The sequence below is a fragment of the Labeo rohita genome, chromosome 6 (genome assembly GCF_022985175.1).
Source record: "Labeo rohita strain BAU-BD-2019 chromosome 6, IGBB_LRoh.1.0, whole genome shotgun sequence".
Lineage (NCBI taxonomy): Eukaryota > Metazoa > Chordata > Actinopteri > Cypriniformes > Cyprinidae > Labeo > Labeo rohita.
The window spans coordinates 26,039,500-26,059,285 of NC_066874.1; the positions used below are offsets into that span (position 1 = coordinate 26,039,500).

Here is a 19,786-nt window from a genome sequence, read left to right on the forward strand (position 1 = left end):
AACTACACAAAAAAATCTTCATTGTGATATATATATATATTGTTTATGTTATAAATATAATTTGTATGTAATTTATTTATATAATTACATAAATAATATAATATATAATGATTTTAATTAAAACATACTTTTCAAAAAAAGTAATTAATAAAATGCTTGAACATTTGATTGAATGATTTTTTTTTTTATGTTAATTTTGGTGACTAAACTTAGATGACTGAATTCAGTATTTTGTCATTTCTTTTTCAAAAATTTATTTAAAACAATGTTGTCAAAAAGTAGATTATAAATAAAATGCGTTAACATTTGGTCTATTTTAAATGTTCTTTTCATTGACTTTAATGACAATTTAGAATAAAGTGAAAAACATTTAAATTCAGTCAACGTTCGTCTTTCATTTGTTTTTCAGCAATTTTAATTAAAACATTCTATTGACAAACTATGTTATGACTAAAATGCTTGAACGTTTGGTTTAATTTGAAAAGCTATTTTTTAAAATTCAATGCCATTTGAGACTGAAATAAAAAATATTAAAAGTATTTTCTTTAAAATTGTTTTTAAAAAACAATATTTAAAATATACTGTTGACAAAAACCTATTCTAGGTTATGAATAAACTGCTTGAACTTTTGATTTTTTATTAAATGTTAGTTTTATTGAGTACAACTGCATGCCATTTTAGAATAAATTGAAAAATGATATACATGTTGTGAAAATTATTGTTAAAAAATAATAAAAACATGCTGTTAACAAAAACCTAAACTAGGTTGTTAATAAAATGCTTGAATATTTGGTTTAATATTACATGTTGGTTTTATTGAGTTCAGTGCCATTTTAGAATAAAAAAAAATATATATATGTACATTTTGTCAAAATTGTTGTTAAAAAAATATATATTTAAAACATACTGTTAAAAAACTAATCTGGGTTACGAATAAAATACTTGGTTTAGTATTAAATGTTAGTTTTATTGAGTATAATTCAAAGCCATTTAGAAAAATATTAAAAAATATATCAATTTTGTCAATATTTTGTCAAAATTATTTATAAAAAAAATAATTAAAACATGCTGACAAAAAGCTAAACTAGGTTATGAATAAAAAAATGCTTGAACATTTGGTTTAATATTAAATGTTATTTTTAAGAATAAAATGAAAATTGTATAAATTCTGTCAATATTTTGTCAAATTTGTTGTTAAAAAATGTTAGTTTTATTGAGTACAATTCAATGCGATTTTAGAAAAAAATGAAAAATATATTAATTTTGTCAATATTTTGTCTAAAAATAAAACATACTGTATAATGCTTGAAAATTTGGTTTAATAATAAATGTTAGTTTTTGGGTTTTTTGAGTACAATTCAGTGTCATGTTATAATAAAATAAAAAAAATGTATCAGTATTTTGCCACTAATTTGTTTTTAAAGAATGTTTTCTTCCAAAGGTAAAAATGTACAACCGAAACATAAAAATTGTGTAAAAAGTAAACAATATTTTTTTGTTACAGGATATCGAGAAGACAATGAACACCGCACTTCATGAGCTCCGTGAACTGGAACGGCAAAACACGGCCAAACAAGCTCCCGACGTTGTTCTGGATACGTTAGAACCGCTCAAGAACCCTGTGAGCTCCGAGCCAGCGAGCCCCTTACACACCATCATGATCCGAGACCCGGACGCGGCCCTGAGACGCAGCAGCAGCTCCACCTCTGAGATGATGACCACCTTTAAACCGGCGCTGTCCGCCAGATTGGCCGGAGCCCAGCTCAGACCCCCGCCTATGAGACCTGTGCGACCCCCGCCCACGCAGCACCGCTCCAGCAGCTCCAGCTCCTCTGGGGTGGGAAGCCCTGCCGTGACCCCCACAGAGAAGATCTTTCCAAACAACGCGAGCAACGCTGCGGCTTCCTCCGCTTCTGGCGAGAAACCCGGGACCATGTAGCAGGAGCAGCAGGCCCGTGGTGCGGTGTAGCTACCTGCGCTGGTGAGGGCTAACCAGGGCAAGATGCTCATTCCAAGAAGGAAGTTCAGGAGTGCTATTTAGTTTTTGAATTTATTTTTTGAGCCTTTGAGAGTTCTAGAAATGCACATAGGTCTGAGCTGTGGCCTAGTGGTTTGACATGTTGAGCGGGGTTGTGGATTATGTGAGTTGAGTCTGGCTCAGGTGATTTCCCCATTCCATTCTGTTCTTCCCATCATTTCCTCCCCTCTCTGTGAAAAAAGTGACAAAAAATACTAAAATACACGGGGGAAAAAAACAATTCCAGGGTAAATTTCATCAAAATAATTATAATTATTAATTTTACCTCAGAATTAATATTAACCTGTCATTTTTGACCACATTTATATGTGAGTTTTATTTAGAGCAAGATCAAACGAGTGGTTTGCATTTGTTTCTCTCTGCACTGGTTGGCCAAAAGAGTTCTGTTATTCAAGAGTGAATAAACTCTGATTGGAGGACTGTTTTAAAATAAGTGATAAGCCCCGCCCTCCAGAACTGGACTGTACATATAATATAAGCAAACGGTCACTCGAAGACTGTCTAACACGGCCAGCTACCTTTGAGCTGTTGTAAATAGAGATATACTGTACTTGAACTTGTAATGCCTTTCGTTTGTAGAATAAGCGATATACATCTAAGTAACAACATAGCCAAGCTGTATACATATATGAAATGCAGAAAACCAATATACCAACTAATTGTAAGAAACCTGTGGTAAAATGTAGTTTTACTTGTATATAAATTTTGGGTAGATTCTTTTTTTAAGTGTCAATCTTGTACAGCCGAGAACAGAAGAGGCAGGGAGACTAGAGAATGGCTTTTATCAAAAACATTTACAACCAAGAAGCAAACAAATAGTCTGAGCCATTAATATTAATATTGGTTTGAGGAGTGCTCTACTCTTTTCTTTGTGTTTTTTGCGTCACATCAGCTTCCCAATGCAAAAAGCAGTTCATCATGCCGAATTTACACATTTAAATGCTTCATTCTTACAAAGTTACGTGGCTTTAAGGCATTCCAGTGAGCTCCATGTTATTGAAAGCATCCATCAATTATGTATTTCAAATAGCCCTGCTTTGGATATGTATCTCATATATACTCCGTCAACTGATTATATGAATATTAATACTTAGTAAAATAACCAGATGATACACAAGCAACCAAAGTAAAAGGGTGAATCGCACCAAACATGCCCGGGACTTATTTGTTAAAAAAAAAAAGTCATCAATTGATGTGACTATGGAAGCCTGTTTCGGGCACTCAGTTAAAAAATAAAAATGGTTATTGTGACTTTTTATCTCACAATTCTGACTTTTTTTTCAGAATTGGGAGATATAAAATCTGAATTGCGAGATATAAAAATTCACAATTCTGACGTTTATCTCAGAATTGGGAGATATAAACTCGCAATGGCAAGTTTAATGATAGAATTGTGTGACATAAACTCTCAATTGTGAGTTACAATGTCAGAATTGCGAGACATAAACTCATAATTGCGAGAAATAAAGTCAGAATTCCGAGTTAAAAACTCACAATTCTGACGTTTTTCTCAGAATTGAGCTATATATACTCGCAATGGCAAGTTATAATGATAGAACTGAGATGTAAACTCAATTCTGACTTTTTTTTTCTCAGAATTGCATGATATAAACTCGCATAAAAACTCGCAATTCTGACTTTTTTTCTCAGAATTAAGCTATATAAACAATTGCGAGTTATAATGATAGAATTGAGATATAAATTTGATTCGGACTTTTTTTTTCTCAGAATAGCGTGATATAAACTCACAATTTAGATTTTTTTAATCAGAATTGCATGATGTAAACTCCCAATTGCAAGAAATAGAATTGCGAGATAAAAACTGACTTTTTTCTCAAAAGCAATACAAACGTGCAATTGAGAGTTATAATGTCAGAGTTGCAAGATGTAAACTGAATTCTGACTTTTTTTTCTCAGAATTGCGATATAAACTCACAATTCTGACTTTTCTCTCAGAATCGAGCAATATAAATTCGCAATTGTAAATTATGTCAGAACTGTAAACTCACAATTTTGATTTTTTTCTCAGTATTGCAAGATATAAACTCATAATTTTGATTTTTTTCTCAGTATTGCAAGATATAAACTCATAATTTTGATTTTTTTCTCAGTATTGCAATATAAAAACTCACAATTGACTTTTTTCTCAGAGTTGCATGATATAAACCCCCAGTTGCAAGAAATAAAGTTAGAATTAGGAGATAAAAACTTTTTTTTTCAAAAGCTATATATACTCCGGTGTTGCCAAGTCTTCCCGCAGAATTGGGCTACTTTAACAATGTTTGTCGCGGGTTGTTTTTCATGTCCGCGGGTTGAAGCAACACCAAAAATGAAATATTTATCACCTGGAATGATTATTTTACCAGGGGAACCCCACCAAAACACAAGTATTTTACCCCCCCCGGAATGCGATTTTTAAAGGGGGACGCCCCCTCACTACTTTTGGGCTAGTTTTGAGTAGCAGGTTTTGTAGGCGGGTTTTGTGTAAACCTGGCAACCCTGATAAACTCACAGTTGAGTTATAATGTCAGAGTAAGATACAAAACTCACAATGCAAATTATTTTTTTCTCCGAATTACGTGATATAAACTCACAATTGCGAGGAAATAAAGTCGGAGTTGCAATATATAAACTCACAATTCTGATTTTTTTGTCAGAATTGCGTGATACAAACTCGCAATTGCGACACAAAGTCAGAATTGCAAGATAAAAGCCCCACAATTCTGACTTTTTTCTCACAAATGTGAGTTTACATCTTGCAATTCTGACTTTAGACTTTATAGACTTTATAACTCACAATGGTGTTTATATCACGCAATTCTGACTTTATAACAAGCAATTACAAATTCATATCACAATTCTGTCAGAATTGTAAGATAAAATGTCACAATTACCTTTTTATTCTTTACTGAGTGGCGGAAATGGGCTTCCGTAAATGACAATAATATCATAATACAGAAAATTCTAAAAACAGGCTTTGGTTTTGTATGCAAAAAATATATTTACATATTTTTTTTTCTTTTGTTTTTATGATGATCCGAACATTTTTTGGTGAGATTCACCCAAAAACTTGTGTATGTCAAATATACCCAGTCTCTAGGGGCAGATTCCTCCTTTTGATCTAAATATTCAATAGCCTACACAATAATATCATAGTACAAAAAATATATATACAATAATAGAAAAAAAAAAAACTAAAAATAGGCCTCATTTTCATACGCAAAATATATTTTAATATTTTTTTCTTCTGTTTTGGGACGATCTGGACATATTTTTGTGAGATTCATTCAACGGTCTTGTTATGCTAGATATATATGGTGCAATTTTAAGCAGATTTTCAAGTGAAGTTTGTAAATCCACATCTCTCTAGTGATCTTCAGATCCCTCCTCCCCATCTGAATAGTCAATAGCCTAGAGAAACCAGCTCCAACAAGAGAAACTCCACTGCCCCCAATCTGTCATATCATCTCGGGTTCATCTTCAGCGTTACCCCTCCTCCCTGAGCAGTGCTTGAAGAGGGAATACCCAGCGTGTACAAAATTTGCCCGACTGACCTAGATATCCACCTAAACACACTGAGCCCAAAGCTTTAATCTCATCTTCTTCACCGATTCTACTTTGGCGGTTTGCCTTAGGATTTGCCACTTCACGCCATCCAATCAGAATGACGGTATGGGAAAGCGTGTGTATTACATAAAAATGGTTCTCCTCCTCTGTTACTACGCACAATTTTTAATCTAGAAATATAATGTTTGAGCTGTTACATCATCTGTCTGCATTAGCCTTATGTTGGTGCCATACTGATTTACGCTTGCATCTGGAGCATAAAAAATTAAAAAATCTTTTAGAGACTCCATGTACTGTTACTGCCATCTTGAATTACTTTTAACGGATGATTTTTGGCAATGACTGGTAATTAGCTTCTGTCTGAATTCCTCAGCCTTGTTTAGCATGGGCCTGTTGTCCGCATGTGAGGGAGACCGACTTACACATGCTTTTCTTTACCAAGCAACACTGTTCAAAGACTGATAGTGGTGCCTTTCCCTAGATACAACGCACAATGTCCTAAAATAAAATACGTTGGCCTGTAGCCACTAGGGAGCGATTTGAAACCGGGTCTGTAGCTGCGAGGATTCGAGTCATCTCAGGAAGTGATTCTAATTTTGTTTATAATACATCTCTTAATGTATCACTTCCCAGTAGGCGTCATTTTAACATATATGTTAAGACTTATTTACGATTACTAGGCCACATTTCTATTTCTGGACGTTCATTTGAATTCAGCCATGACACTTTTGCATAATTACACCTGGATGGATGAGGGCATAATTATACTTACGGTAAAGAAAACATGCAGAATATTGCAATGCATAATTCATAATTCAGAGTATAGAACAGACTGTTTTAGGTCATTCTTCTGTGATTCGCAGTAAAGCATTTCTTAGGTCATAGAAAACATATACACAGAAAACATATACACTACCAGTCAAAAGTTTTTGAACAGTAAGTTGTTGTTTTTTTGTTTTTTTTTTAAGAAATCTTTTCTGCTCACCAAGCCTGCATTTATTTGATCCAAAGTACAGCAAAAACAGTACAATTTTGAAATCTTTTTACTAATTAAAATAACTGTTTTCTGTTTAAATATATTTTAAAATGTAATTTATTCCTGTGATCAAAGCTACATTTTCAGCATCATTACTCCAGTCTTCAGTGTCACATGATCCATCAGAAATTATTCTAATATGTTGATGTGCTGTTCAAGAAACATTTATTATTATTATTATATACATATAATTATTATTATAATTAATATATATTAATATCAATATCAATATATGTTGCCCCCAATATATATATTTAGGAAAGAAATTATAGAAATTAATACTTTTATTTACCAAGGATGCTTTAAATTGATCAAAAGTTATGATAAAGACATTTATAATGTTACAAAAGATTTTTATTTCAGATAAATGCTCTTCTTCTTAACTCTCTATTCATCAAAGAAACCTGAAAAAAATTCTACTCAGCTGTTTTCAACATAATAATAATAATATGTATAATAGAATGTTTTTTTTTTAACAGGAAATCAGAATATTATAATGATTTCTGAAGGATCATGTGACTGGAGTAATGATGCTAAAAATTCAGCTTTGAAATCACAGGAATAAATTACATTTTAAAATATATTCATATAGAAAACAGTTATTTTAAATAGTAAAAATATTTCTGAATTTTACTGTTTTGCTGTACTTTGAATCAATTAAATGCAGGCTTGGTGAGCAAAAGGGACTTAAAAAAAAAAAAAAAAAAAAAAAATTTACTATTCAAAAACTTTTGACTGATAGTGTAGGTCTGAGTTTTTCTGGTTATTCTCAGCTTGAAAATAATTTATTGGCTAAAATTAAAATTCTATAGAAAAATGGACACTGCATAATTACACCTGGATGGATGGATGAGGGATGAATTATATTTGCAGTAAAAAAAAAAATTGCAGTTCATAATTCAATGGGTCATTCTTTTGCAATTTTTATAAAATTGAGATTTCCAGGCCTCAAAAGTCAATTATATCAATTTCTATTGTAAATACAGGTGTCTTGTTCTTCTTAACTCAAAAATAATTAGTTGGCTAAAAGTAAACTAAATTTAAATTAAATTTAAAATTAAAATAAAGAAATAAAAAAGAAAAATGTTATTGTTAATAATAATAATAATAAATCCTCATCGACTACTCATGAATCCACTAATCAACATTATGTGAGCCCTTGCCATACCCATCAAGTCTTGTTTAGTGTGGATTTACCATATAAACCTTTCTTTACACATAAGGGCTAAGACAAATACTGCCCTCTGGTGGCCTTAAGTGGCCTGTCCCTACTCACAACCTCCCTCTGTTGGTCAGTGCTGGTATCGATCATTCATTGACAGAATAGGCAGGAAAAACTAAAAACAGTTGACAGACATGAAGCTGTTTCTCGTATGTTCTACAGCGTATCTCGTCTTAGTGTCATTCTTTAACTCTAGCTTGCACTAGCAGCCATGCACCAAAGGATCACGTAAATCAGTGTACGTTGCGAAATCCACAACCACACACTGTTTACTCATGCTGTAATCATGCCTTTGAGTGTCATGAGTTTCATGAATACTTGAGTACCAGACATTACGTTCTCACATATGTCGTACAGCTCATCTAGTACATACTGTATAGTAGCGCTTAACGTAACGAGCCTGTGTTTGATAAAAAATGATATCAAGTTTACAGAAACTGCCATGGGTAACATGCTAAAATAAAGTCCTGGTTGTGTCATTCATCTCTGTTGATCTCTCCTCTGCCGGTGAACTCAAGGCTGTGCTGTGAAAAGCGTATAGTTTTGCTGTTAAGTTAAATCTTCTACCCAAGCTAATGCATTGCAGTATTTAAGGCCGTGTTGGTCTGATAATAGGATGTTGTATGGTACTTGCACGATTACTAAGGCACTTGGTGCATCCCTGTACTTAATAGACTGTATGTGATGTTACTGGAAGTATGTTTTGGGAATGTATGCTACATTGGGCGTGTATTGTACGTATGCCACAGTGGGTGTTTATTGTACGTATGCTAAGATAACAGAAAATATAGGCTTTCTCCTTCTCTGGACACAATGTTCCACAGGACAAAAGTGGCGTCTGTCTGTAGTAGTGGGTTGTGAAAACTGTCGTTTGGGTTTTTTTCCTCCTCTAAACACTTTTTGTCTAGTGATGCTGTTCTTAAATGAGTGTTTGAATGGTTGGATTACCCCCCCTGTGATGTTATCGTACACCATCCCACTGTTTGGATGTGAACCATTCTAAAGTCCAAATAAATACTTTTTTTTTTGACCTTACATTAAGTTGTTGTCCTTTTTCATTTTAGATTAAATGGATTGGTTGAAGCTTCTGTTATGTAATACTACACATTACGCATAATTCTCGCTTTAAAACTTACATTAATGTCAGTAAAATTCAGCCCAAAATCAACAAAACACACACACACGAAAAGAAAGAAAACGTTTTATTACTGGACTACAAAAAAAACAAAAAAATAAATAATAATAATAATAATAATTGTTGTTATCAATATTTCAATTAAAAGGCGTGTGTTTATATGTTTGTGTGTATATATACGTGTATGTGCGTGTGTATATATATATATATATATATATATATATATATATATATATATATATGTATATATTTATATTTTATAAAAATACAAGAAAATTAAAGATGTCATTTAATATAAGCACAACCAACAACAACTAATTATTGTTAGTTTAATTAAAAAGTGTATGTGTATTATATATATAATTTAGTGTATATATTATTACTATTATATAATACTATTATTATTACTATTATTATAATACTATTTTTTCATATTGATTTTTACATTTTCATTTCAGTTTTTCTTATGTATGCGTAATTGTCATTAAATAATCACAAAATGTGAGAAATTAGTATGTATATGGATGTTTTTATAATATTTAATCTATATTATATTATTATTTTTATTATTATATTATGGATAATACTATTATTATTGAACATTATTAATGAATATTGCATCTTTATTCGTTTTTCTTAATTATGTGTGCATAATTGTCATTAATCACAAAATGTGAGAAATTAGCATTTATGTCTATTTATATTTAGTATATCCATTACTATTATTATTATTATTATATTATAGATAATACTGTTGTTGTTTTCATTATTAATAAATTAATATTGAATTTTGCATTTTTATTTCAGCTTTTCTTAATTATGTGTGTGTACCTATCATTAAAAAATTACAAAATGTGAGAAATTAGTATGTAAGTGTGTGTATTTATAATTATTAGTGTATATTATTATTATTTTTATAGATAATACTATTATTATTTTCATTTTAATATTGATTTTTACATTTTTATTCCAGCTTTTCTTAATTATATGCGTAATTGTCATGAAATAATCAAAAAATGTGAGAAATTAGCATGTATGTGTGTGTATTTATAGTATTTAGTGTATATTATTATTATATTAACATTGCATTTTACATTTTTATTACTGATTTTCTTAATTATATGTGCATACTTATCCTTAAATAATCACAAAATGTGAGAAATTAGTATGTGTGTGTGTATAATATTTAGTGTATATATTATATTATAGATAATACTATTATTTGCATATTAATATTGAATGCATTTTATTTGTTTAATTATATATGCATAATTGGCATTAAAAAAATCACAAAATCTGAATAATTTTGTAATTGTAATTTTTCTATTTAGCTGAATTTTGCTTGTGTTCATAATGTTACAAATTATTGTGTGTTATTGACTCTCACATTATTTGGATTAAATTTCAGTACAAATACAATAACACACATTGTTATTGCTGGACTAAACAAACAAACAAATATTATTATTTATATTATTTATTTAATTTAACTTTACACATGTTTGATTGTCAGTACATAATGATACAGAATGCAAGAAATTGACGACATCATTTTCATAACATGATATTTATTATATGTATAATTAATTATTTTCCTTTAAATTTTAGGGGTAAAATGTGACGTTTTTGTAAGATTCCTCTACTAGAATGTACAGCTGCATCAGTGGAAAATACACTAACTTGCAGTACTACCTATGATCACTAGATGGCAGGAGAAGACGGGCGCTGGCCTCTGGCAGTCGAAAGATAATGAAGCCATAGAAATACATACGATTTTGGTTGAATTGTGACACAGAAGGTGGTCTAAAAAGAGGCAATAAAAGGAAATCATTTCCTTTCTCATTAGGCGCGCAGTAAGTCCGATGTCTTTCAAAGTGCATTTTGATTTTCCCTGAGCGCAATAGCGTGATATTCCCCAATCAATTATTCATTTGTCATAAAGCTACAAAATATAGGCAGCCAATCAGGCGTGGAGTGTAGATAAACAAATTCCCATTTGTTACACCTGAGGAACTCTTAATAAACAAGACGTAAACATGAAAAATATTATCACTCTCTCTCATGTTAGTCACTTGATTTATTACTTAATTTCAACATGCTTCCCTCTCCCGTGTTTTGAGAACATTGTGAAAACATGTCACACATTTTATTGCTAGCTATTAAAATAAAAACGTTTTGGCGTACTTTACACTGTTAAAACGTCATTTTATATTAAATTTATTAGACATTCATAACAGATCATTAAATAATAGGCTGTAGTGTAACTTTATCACATCATATAACGTTGCCAGTGAGCATGGTTAGTAACCACATCATAAAAAAGGCTGATATAAGAGTATGGAATGTTCCTCTCGTGTTTAAGAATAGATAACACATATATGCTATGATATATATGTTTAGGTTTTCCTTCTCATGTTGCTACCTTCCACTCCAAGCGTTTCTTCTTTGTTGTTGTGATTGTGAAGTATGAAGTGTTATGACAGCGGGGCCTTGGTTGGGTGGATGAATGTTCAAAGCCACCAAGAATCTTTCAAAACAACATGAAACTGACATTTAAGATCAACACACAGCACCAGTAAGGAATAGTAGAGTCTTACAATACAGCCTTATGTAGGTTATAATGCATCCCTACAGCGCTAATTGCACAATGATCAAATCAGCTCCAAACTAAATTGCTTTTACGAAACAAGGAATAAAAAGAATCAATTTGAATTTTAATGAGATACGTTTGGCAGCAAACAAGTTTAAGTTGTTTCTACATTTCAGTTTTGATTTTGAAGGATCATGTGACACTGGAATAATGGCTGCTGAAAAAAAAAATCAGCTTTACACCCTGGTGAAAATACCAGCATATGCTGCTAGGTATGTTTTGATGCTGGTTTAAGCTGGTCATTTGCTGGTTTTTTAACATGACCAGCATAAACCAGCAAATGACCAGCTTAAACCAGCTAAGGACCAGCATCCCAGCATCAAAACATACCTACCAGCATATGCACAGAACTAATCTTTTAAATTCAGAATATTTATTTTTTACTGTATTTTTTTTTCAACTTTATAAACTAAAAACAATAAAAAATCTTAATTATTCCAACTTTTGACTGGTCCAGTATGTACTGATACACAGGTATGTGTGTGGGTCCAATCGATGTTTAGAAATCACACAAAACAGAATGAAATAGGTAGCATCGCTCTCTGGTTGACCAGATTGGCTCAGGATAGAATGGTAAGAGAACAGTGGATGGATAAACTTCAGGAGTCATTCCCACCTCTCCTCCTCCTGACATACGGAGTGTTACACCTATCAGACTTGACAGCTTTAACTCTGCTCAGAATCAACAATAAAGGCTAGTATGAAACCAAAGAGATTCAGCCCAGATTCTAGAGGTGATAATGCTATGACAGCTGCCCTCTTACAATATGAAATTCAGAGCAGCTTTCTGTAAACATTTTGACTAGATCCGTGCTCTGTAAAACAATGCAGCATTTAGATTGTGGAACAATTGGCGTGGGCCAGGGAACATACCCTAATTTTTTTCATTATTTGAATAAAGCAGCTAAATGAGTGTTTGTTTGAATTGTGGAGAGAATGGTATAGTTATTATGGTTGAATAAAATTCAGCATTCTACTGAGTTTTAACGTTTGTGTTGTCATGACAATAAATGGGAGTTTTTTACTGAATGTGCATTGAATTCAACAATGTTTCTTTACGTCTAGGATACATGAAGTTTTGTTTAGTTTTTTCTTATGTTGACATCTACATGATAACTGCTTGATATTACAAACTGGTGTGTCTTAAAGGGGTCATCAAATGCAAAACTCACTTTTGCATGTTGTTTGAACATAAATGTGTGTTGGCAGTGTGTGTACACAAACACCCTATTATGATAAAAATCTACCTAGTGGTATTTTTGTAATCTTCATAAGAAATATCCTCTTTTTCAAATCAAGCAATTTTCAGCTTCTTGTCAGTGTGATGTCACACCAACAAAGGCTGCTCTTATAATAGTTGATTGATATGATCGTCTTACCTTAGATCCACCCTGACTGAACAGTTTGACTTTCGACTCCGGTGCAGGGGAAGACCAGAATGTCTCCGATTGAGCAGTTGAGGTATTCTGTTGTTGGATGTAATAATGATCATAGCAGTCATCATTTACTCCCGACATCTGAGCTGCTGACAATGCAGAGGATTAATGTTAATTTCGGTTTAGAAGGAAATGCACCCAGCGATCTACATAAATGCATCTATGTTCACGCGAATCATTCGTGATGCAGCTTCACCTACAGCAGAAGTGAGTATAAGGGTTTTTATGCATCTTTGCAAATCACGGCTAAATGCAGCTAAAGTGAACAACCAAGAGCTCATTAGCATTTAAAGGAACATGCAATAGAATGGCTCGCTTTGAACGGGGCTGATTTTGACAAGGTAAAAAGATGTTTTTTACACTACCACTGAGAAATTGTAACCAAAGTATGTTATAGACTTCTCATTAAGACCCTAAATAATCATATAAGCTTGTGGAAAATGGGCATCCAATGACCCCTTTAAAATATTATTTTTATGTATTATCTTAATTATGAACACACTGGTTTATAGTGCAAACAGTTTTACCATTTACATTGTTATTTTTCTCATTATTTATTTATAGTGGCTAATGAACCGGAAGCCTCACCCATAGGCTTACTTCTAGACGCAGGAAGTGGAATACAAAAAAAGGTAAAGTCTCTAGAAGCATTTTTATTAATTTATTTATTTAAATCTGAATGTGTTTTAACTTGAGTACTGCATTTTTTTGAATGCTCTGTTTGCTCCAGACGATGGAAACAAGAACGGCCAAAGACGTCCGTCTAGCCAGGGGGGTGTCAAACTCAGTTCGTGGAGGGCCACAGGCTTGCAGAGTTTAGCTTCGACAATTGAATTATTTGAAAACTACATGGTATGTGTGTGTTGAAGCAGCGTTCGAACTAAACTCTGAAAACTGAACTGAGTTTGACACCCTGGTCTAACTTATGTTTACATAGGGGTGGAAAATGCGTTCTCTCTGTTTTAGCGCTCTCTTGCATGTAGTTTTGTTTTATTTCTGCAATGGCATGTTTTTTTTTTTTATTAGTAACTACTCCACCATTAGCCCCTTTCACACAGTAATACCAGTAAATTGCCATAAAATTACCAGAACGACTTTACCGGTAAATACAAAAGTGCACTGTTTACAGAGGCAACGACATTACGTCTTTTTCCAGTAAAGCACCATTTAGACACCCATTTCAACATACTGGTAAATTCTGTGACATCATTAACCAGAAATGATCTCTTAATGGCTGCACCTCCCGTTGTTGTTTGCAAACATGCAGGGGTATCCGTCAGTTTCCTCAACGTGGAAGTAAGACTATGGGCAAGACTTCCGTTTCATATTTGCTATAGGGAATTAAAGAGAAGAATAACAAAGTGCAGTAAACGGTAAAACTGTTTGCACTACAAAAAAGTTCATAATTAAGATAATACATCACAATAATATGGTAAGGCACACCAATTTGCAATATCAAGCAGCAAAATGAGCTGTTTTGTAGAGTTAAAAATAGCTTGACGTGTATGAGACCGGAAGCCACACCCATAAAATTTACAAATGGCTCATTTATAAATCAAGATTTTTGCACATATTAACATCTTGGAAGGGAGAGCTGGTTATGTAGTCTTAAAGGGCTGCATTTCAGTCAATATTTCCAAAGTCCCTTTAAAGGAACACTGTATGGATTTGAATCCATTCAGGTGATCTCCGGGTCTGGCGGTAGCACTTTTAGCATAGCTTAGCATAGATCATTGAATCTGATTAGACTGTTAGCATCTCGCTCAAAAATGACCAAAGAGTTTCGATATTTTTCCTATTTAAAACTTGACTTTTCTGTAGTTACATCGTGTACTAAGACTGACGGAAAATGAAAAGTTGCGAAATGTTGAGTGTTCCTTTAAGGCAAGTGATTTCACTCGGCGGACATCTTTGAAACGCCTCTCGGGCATGCAAGTGCAGCTCCTACCTATTTAAATGGGGAAACATAAAACTCTCCAAAACAGTTCACCGAGCTTATGTTTAAATTTTATATTTGAAATCACCAATGATATCTGACAACAAATGCCTCATAATTGTTGTTTCTTATGCTTAAATAGCATTAAAAAAGGCTTTTTTTTCCAAGGCTAGAGTGGCCAATGCGCATGCGCAGTCATGGGTGCGAGTTTGCGAACGCTGCCCGTTTCTATCCACAAGTTTCCTACGCCCCATGAGGCCTTGCGTCAAAAGTGGGAGCATCTTCCGGTTCCGGGACGTGACACTCATTCATTCAACAGTTGACAGGAGTGACGGGCAGATGAAGCCTCGTGAAGCACCGAGACTTTCCTCGGGAAAAGACTGTTTCGGGAAAAGATTCAAAGTTTCGAGAGTGTCGAAAACAGCGCGATCTGGTGGTTAGTAAAAAATAAAACAGGAAGACGCATTCACCGCAATTTGCATAGATCGATCCATGTTATATGCACAAATAAAAGCCTAACCGTGTGTGTGTTTGTTTGTTGATTTTATGACTGTAATGCCATTACGAAAATCAATATGATGTAATAGAAGAATAATGTACACATATATTAATTGCATATGGCATATATATTCAATTTTCCTGAAATAATTTGTATTCTTCATATTACTTGTATGACTGGGTATTTAAAAATGTAATTATTAAATGGGTCCCAATGAAAATGTACTTGCAAAGTAAGATCTGGGGGTCGAAAATGTACACGCAAAGTGAATCGCGCACATGACTGGACAGAAAGTGAGGCTTCTATGAAAGGAATTTCTACGTTAACAAGTCTCGAATCGAGGCTTCATCTGGCATGCCCTTTAACATAAGCTCTGAAGTCTCGGTTCAAATGTCATTTGACTAGTTGACAGTCATACAAGATTTAGCGATCCAAACTTGCTAATAACACAAATTTGAAAAGCATATGTTGTCCATAAGAATGTAATGACATCTCTCATAAAGGTGTGCATCTTTACAAAGTAAACAATGGTCTAAAAAACACTTAGCCTCTTCACTAATTAGCACACAAAATACCACTGGTGTACTACGTCTGCCACCTCGCCGGAAGTTGTACCCACGTTCTTTTTTACAGTAGCGCCCCCCGGAAACTTGTGGATAGAAAGCGGAGCTTCTAACGGCAGCTGCAGTGACGCGATGGCTTTACTAATCAACGATTGGCTCTTTCATTTAGAAGGTGGGGCTTAATCCCCATACTGAACGTTGCACTTTGTACAATTCATAAGTATTAGGAGTGCACAGTCTAACGACTTTTTAAACTGGCTTTAGCTACTTTCCACTGAAAGAAGTTGGCAACACTAAATCTTTATTCTGCGTTCACACACAGCATCCTTCCAGCAATTTACTGGTAATGTTACAACTTCCCTTACTGTTTTTTTCCATTGAATGAAAAGGTCCTGTTCACACATGATCTCTTAGCGGTAATTTACCAGTAAAGACTGTTTGTGTGAAAGGGGCTATTGTTTTTTAAAAGGAATTGTGGTTAATGTAAGCTTACAGATTAAGGCACACAAACAGCACATTCTTCTCAATAGCCCTTTTCACACAGAAATCCTGGTGAATTTCTGTAAAATTACCAGAATGACTTTACCGGTAAATACCCAAGGAAAGGCTTACCAAAATGCCAATAAATTCTGTGATATCAGTTATTGAAAATGATCTTTAAAAGCTGCGATGTTGTCTTCATTCGCTTGCATGAGTAGACTGTCCTATTTTACAACATTTTGGAATCTGAGTGACGGGAATAGGTTGATCACACAGAACTGGCATAAGGGGATCAAACAGAACGCATTTTTGCTCTTATAAACAGAAGACGCCATAATGGTAAACAAACTGCGCGCCCCAGCCTGAGTCTGTGAGTCTGAGCGTTGAAAAAGCTGCTCATATTTACGTAGAAAAACTAATACAAAGCAGCGGAGCTTACGGTAAACGGCTCAGAGTAATCACGTCACCTCCGTAAGAACGCTATGACTGGCCCATGGCAGACTTCTTTGGTCAGCACGTTCTGTCTTTGTACGTGCTCATCCTGAGCACATTATCAGTAAATATTTTTTTTAAAAGGTCCTGTTCACACACAATGTCTTAATGTTAATTTACCAGTAAAGACTGTATGTGTGAAAGGAGCTAATGACTTTGAATGAATCTTGATTTAAGCAATTTTTAGCTACACTTTGGGGTTTGGGTTCAATGTAGATTAACTAGAATTATTTACTGCTATTATTCCATCAATAATCCATCAGCTATGATAAAATGGCCTGGTTTAAATCCACATTGTTTATCTGTGTACAACTGCTACAGAGAGAAGAATTACATAGGCCTACATATAATGATGAAAGAGGATGTTGTGTAAGTTTCTCTAATTTGGCTTTTTCTCCACAATGTTAAGCAAGCAAATGAGCACATTCACCTTAATTAAAATTAATTGTTAGTGTTTATGACAGCACAGGAAATGTTATGATAATTTCTTCCACTCTCTTCTCTCATTTTTACTTTATTGGGGCAAATGAACTACTGGCAGTTACTGTGCTAATGGAAAACCCTTGAGGAAAATTGCCATCAGAATTGCATAATTTACTATAATTATAAAATCCGTTTGCTCAATAATATGGAGAGAAAAAAAAGCAAAAAACATGAAATCCAACTCAATGTTAAATTATAGCTGTACGTGGTGGACAGTGTAGCTTGTTTGTTTTGGAGAAAGAGAGCCTGTGTCTATAATTTTTCCAGATGCCTAATTACCAGTCAGGTATAAACTCTTTTAGTTCCAGTATGATAATGAATAGCATATTTCCTGCAATCAGTGGTTAAAGAATGTGTGATCAGTAGGAGTGTATAGAATATTTTATGAATATCACATGTTTTACTGGATGACTTTGTACCCCCTAAAAAAAGACAGAATACATTCTGAACCATTGTCTTCTAATGGGAGCTGCTTTATATAAGCCAGGGCCTTTAGAAGACAACCTGTTCCAGAAAAAAACGTTGATTTAGAAATCTCTTCATCTTTGTCTGTAGACACCTTTGTCATGTCTATGGGATCTGGCTACATCTTTAGATTCCAAGTTCAGAGAAGGGCAAGAAACAGTGTGAGGAAAGGACAAGAATTGGAATGTGGGAGAAATGTGGAATGCAGAAGGAATTTAGACAAAAATTGAACATTAATTCTGTATTGACACACTGATCGATCGTGTAGGCCACCTGGTGATATACTGTACTGCAAGGTGAAAATATACGTTACCTAATAACTTGTTTGAGTCGAGACAAAACAAACCGCTCTGAAAGTTTATTGGCAGGGCATCAAAAATAGCATGCAAAAAGTTGTAAATGTGTTATTGCTGGCGAAAGCGAAGCTGAGATAACAGAAATGATGGATGGATTGTCACTGTATGCATGTGAACTAAGATCAGTGTAAGATACAGTGTGAGTTGAGTTGTAAATTGATTTATTATTATTCATCAGTCCAACTCTTCGCTAAATAACTCGGCGAGAGTTACATGTGATCATGACTTATTTTTTTCCAAGAGACTATAATCACGTAATGGAACGAAGTCTCTTGGTTTAGCGTTTCCACTGTCTGCTCTCTGGAGAGCCGTTGATTATTGCCTCTCTTGTTCATCCTTACTGAGGCAAATCGGGAATGGTTGTTTTTTTTCATACATTGAAATTTCAAGTGAATCAAAATGCATAGAAAATGGATTTTAAAATGTCCCATTGTTCTCACAGACCTTCCATAAAGCTTTTATAAAACGTCACTTCTGCAGTACAGTTACAGTAAGTTTAGTTGCATTATAAATATTATTTATATGTTACTAAAAAGTGTTAACGTGTAAACTGAACTAAATGTCCTTTTTATTTCCACAGTTCAAAGAAAATGATACAGATTTAGAACAACATGATGGTGAGTAACTGATGACCTAATTTTTTTTTCTTGGGTGAAATATTAACTAATAATGTTAGTTCTTACCAACCTGTTGTTTCCCATACAATAACCTACAGGAAGTTGAGATGCTGTAACAATGCTGTTACCATGGAAACAGCTCATATATGCTTGCTTGTGCATTGTGGTAATGCTGGTGCAATCAGTCTGAATTAGTGCAGTTTGGCAGATGGCTCACTGCGCTGTATTCCACGTGCACTCAACAGATCAATACAGCACCTCATTACAGAGCCCAAATCTAGAGACAGATCTCACATACACCAAATGAAGGTAGTAGATTCCAGGGAGAGTTTATATCAATGATGATCAGCTACTTTGAGCGGTGGCTTGATTTCAGACAGCTAAGACTATGTTACTGGATAGCTTTTTGAAAGACCTTGTTTGTCCATACTTGAAAATGAATTGTGGTAGTCACTCTGGTAAGAAAATGTATGCTAAAAACAGCAGCAGGGGTGTTAAATGCTCCATCATTACATACTTCTCTGCAAAAACAGAGAACTCCATTTTTATTTATTTTCAGAAATCATGTTTTTTTATTGTGCATTCCAAGTAATGTCAATCAAACTGCAGTTGGGTTGATTTGATTAAGTAATAATACCTTAAACAAATACAGGTAACTTACAAAATTAAAGTTAACTGAATAAAGTAAACTGATGTTTTTTTTAATATAATAAAAGTTTGTTTTATAGGAAAAGCAAATATCTCCAAAAGTCATTTTCTGGCAAAAGCAGATAACTCCACATTTCAAGTTTCAGAGTTATCAGCTTTGATG

The 19,786-nt window shown here is 33.7% G+C and overlaps 1 protein-coding gene across 1 annotated transcript in view; it reads left to right on the forward strand.

The window, feature by feature from the left end:
• srgap3 (SLIT-ROBO Rho GTPase activating protein 3) overlaps nucleotides 1-5,239 on the forward strand; it is a 108,658-nt gene extending 103,419 nt beyond the window's left edge. The window contains 1 exon segment of the mRNA XM_051112515.1: nucleotides 1,505-5,239. Coding sequence (XP_050968472.1) covers nucleotides 1,505-1,939 — 435 coding nt within the window. The 3' untranslated portion in view covers nucleotides 1,940-5,239.
• The last annotated feature ends 14,547 nt before the right edge of the window (nucleotides 5,240-19,786 follow it).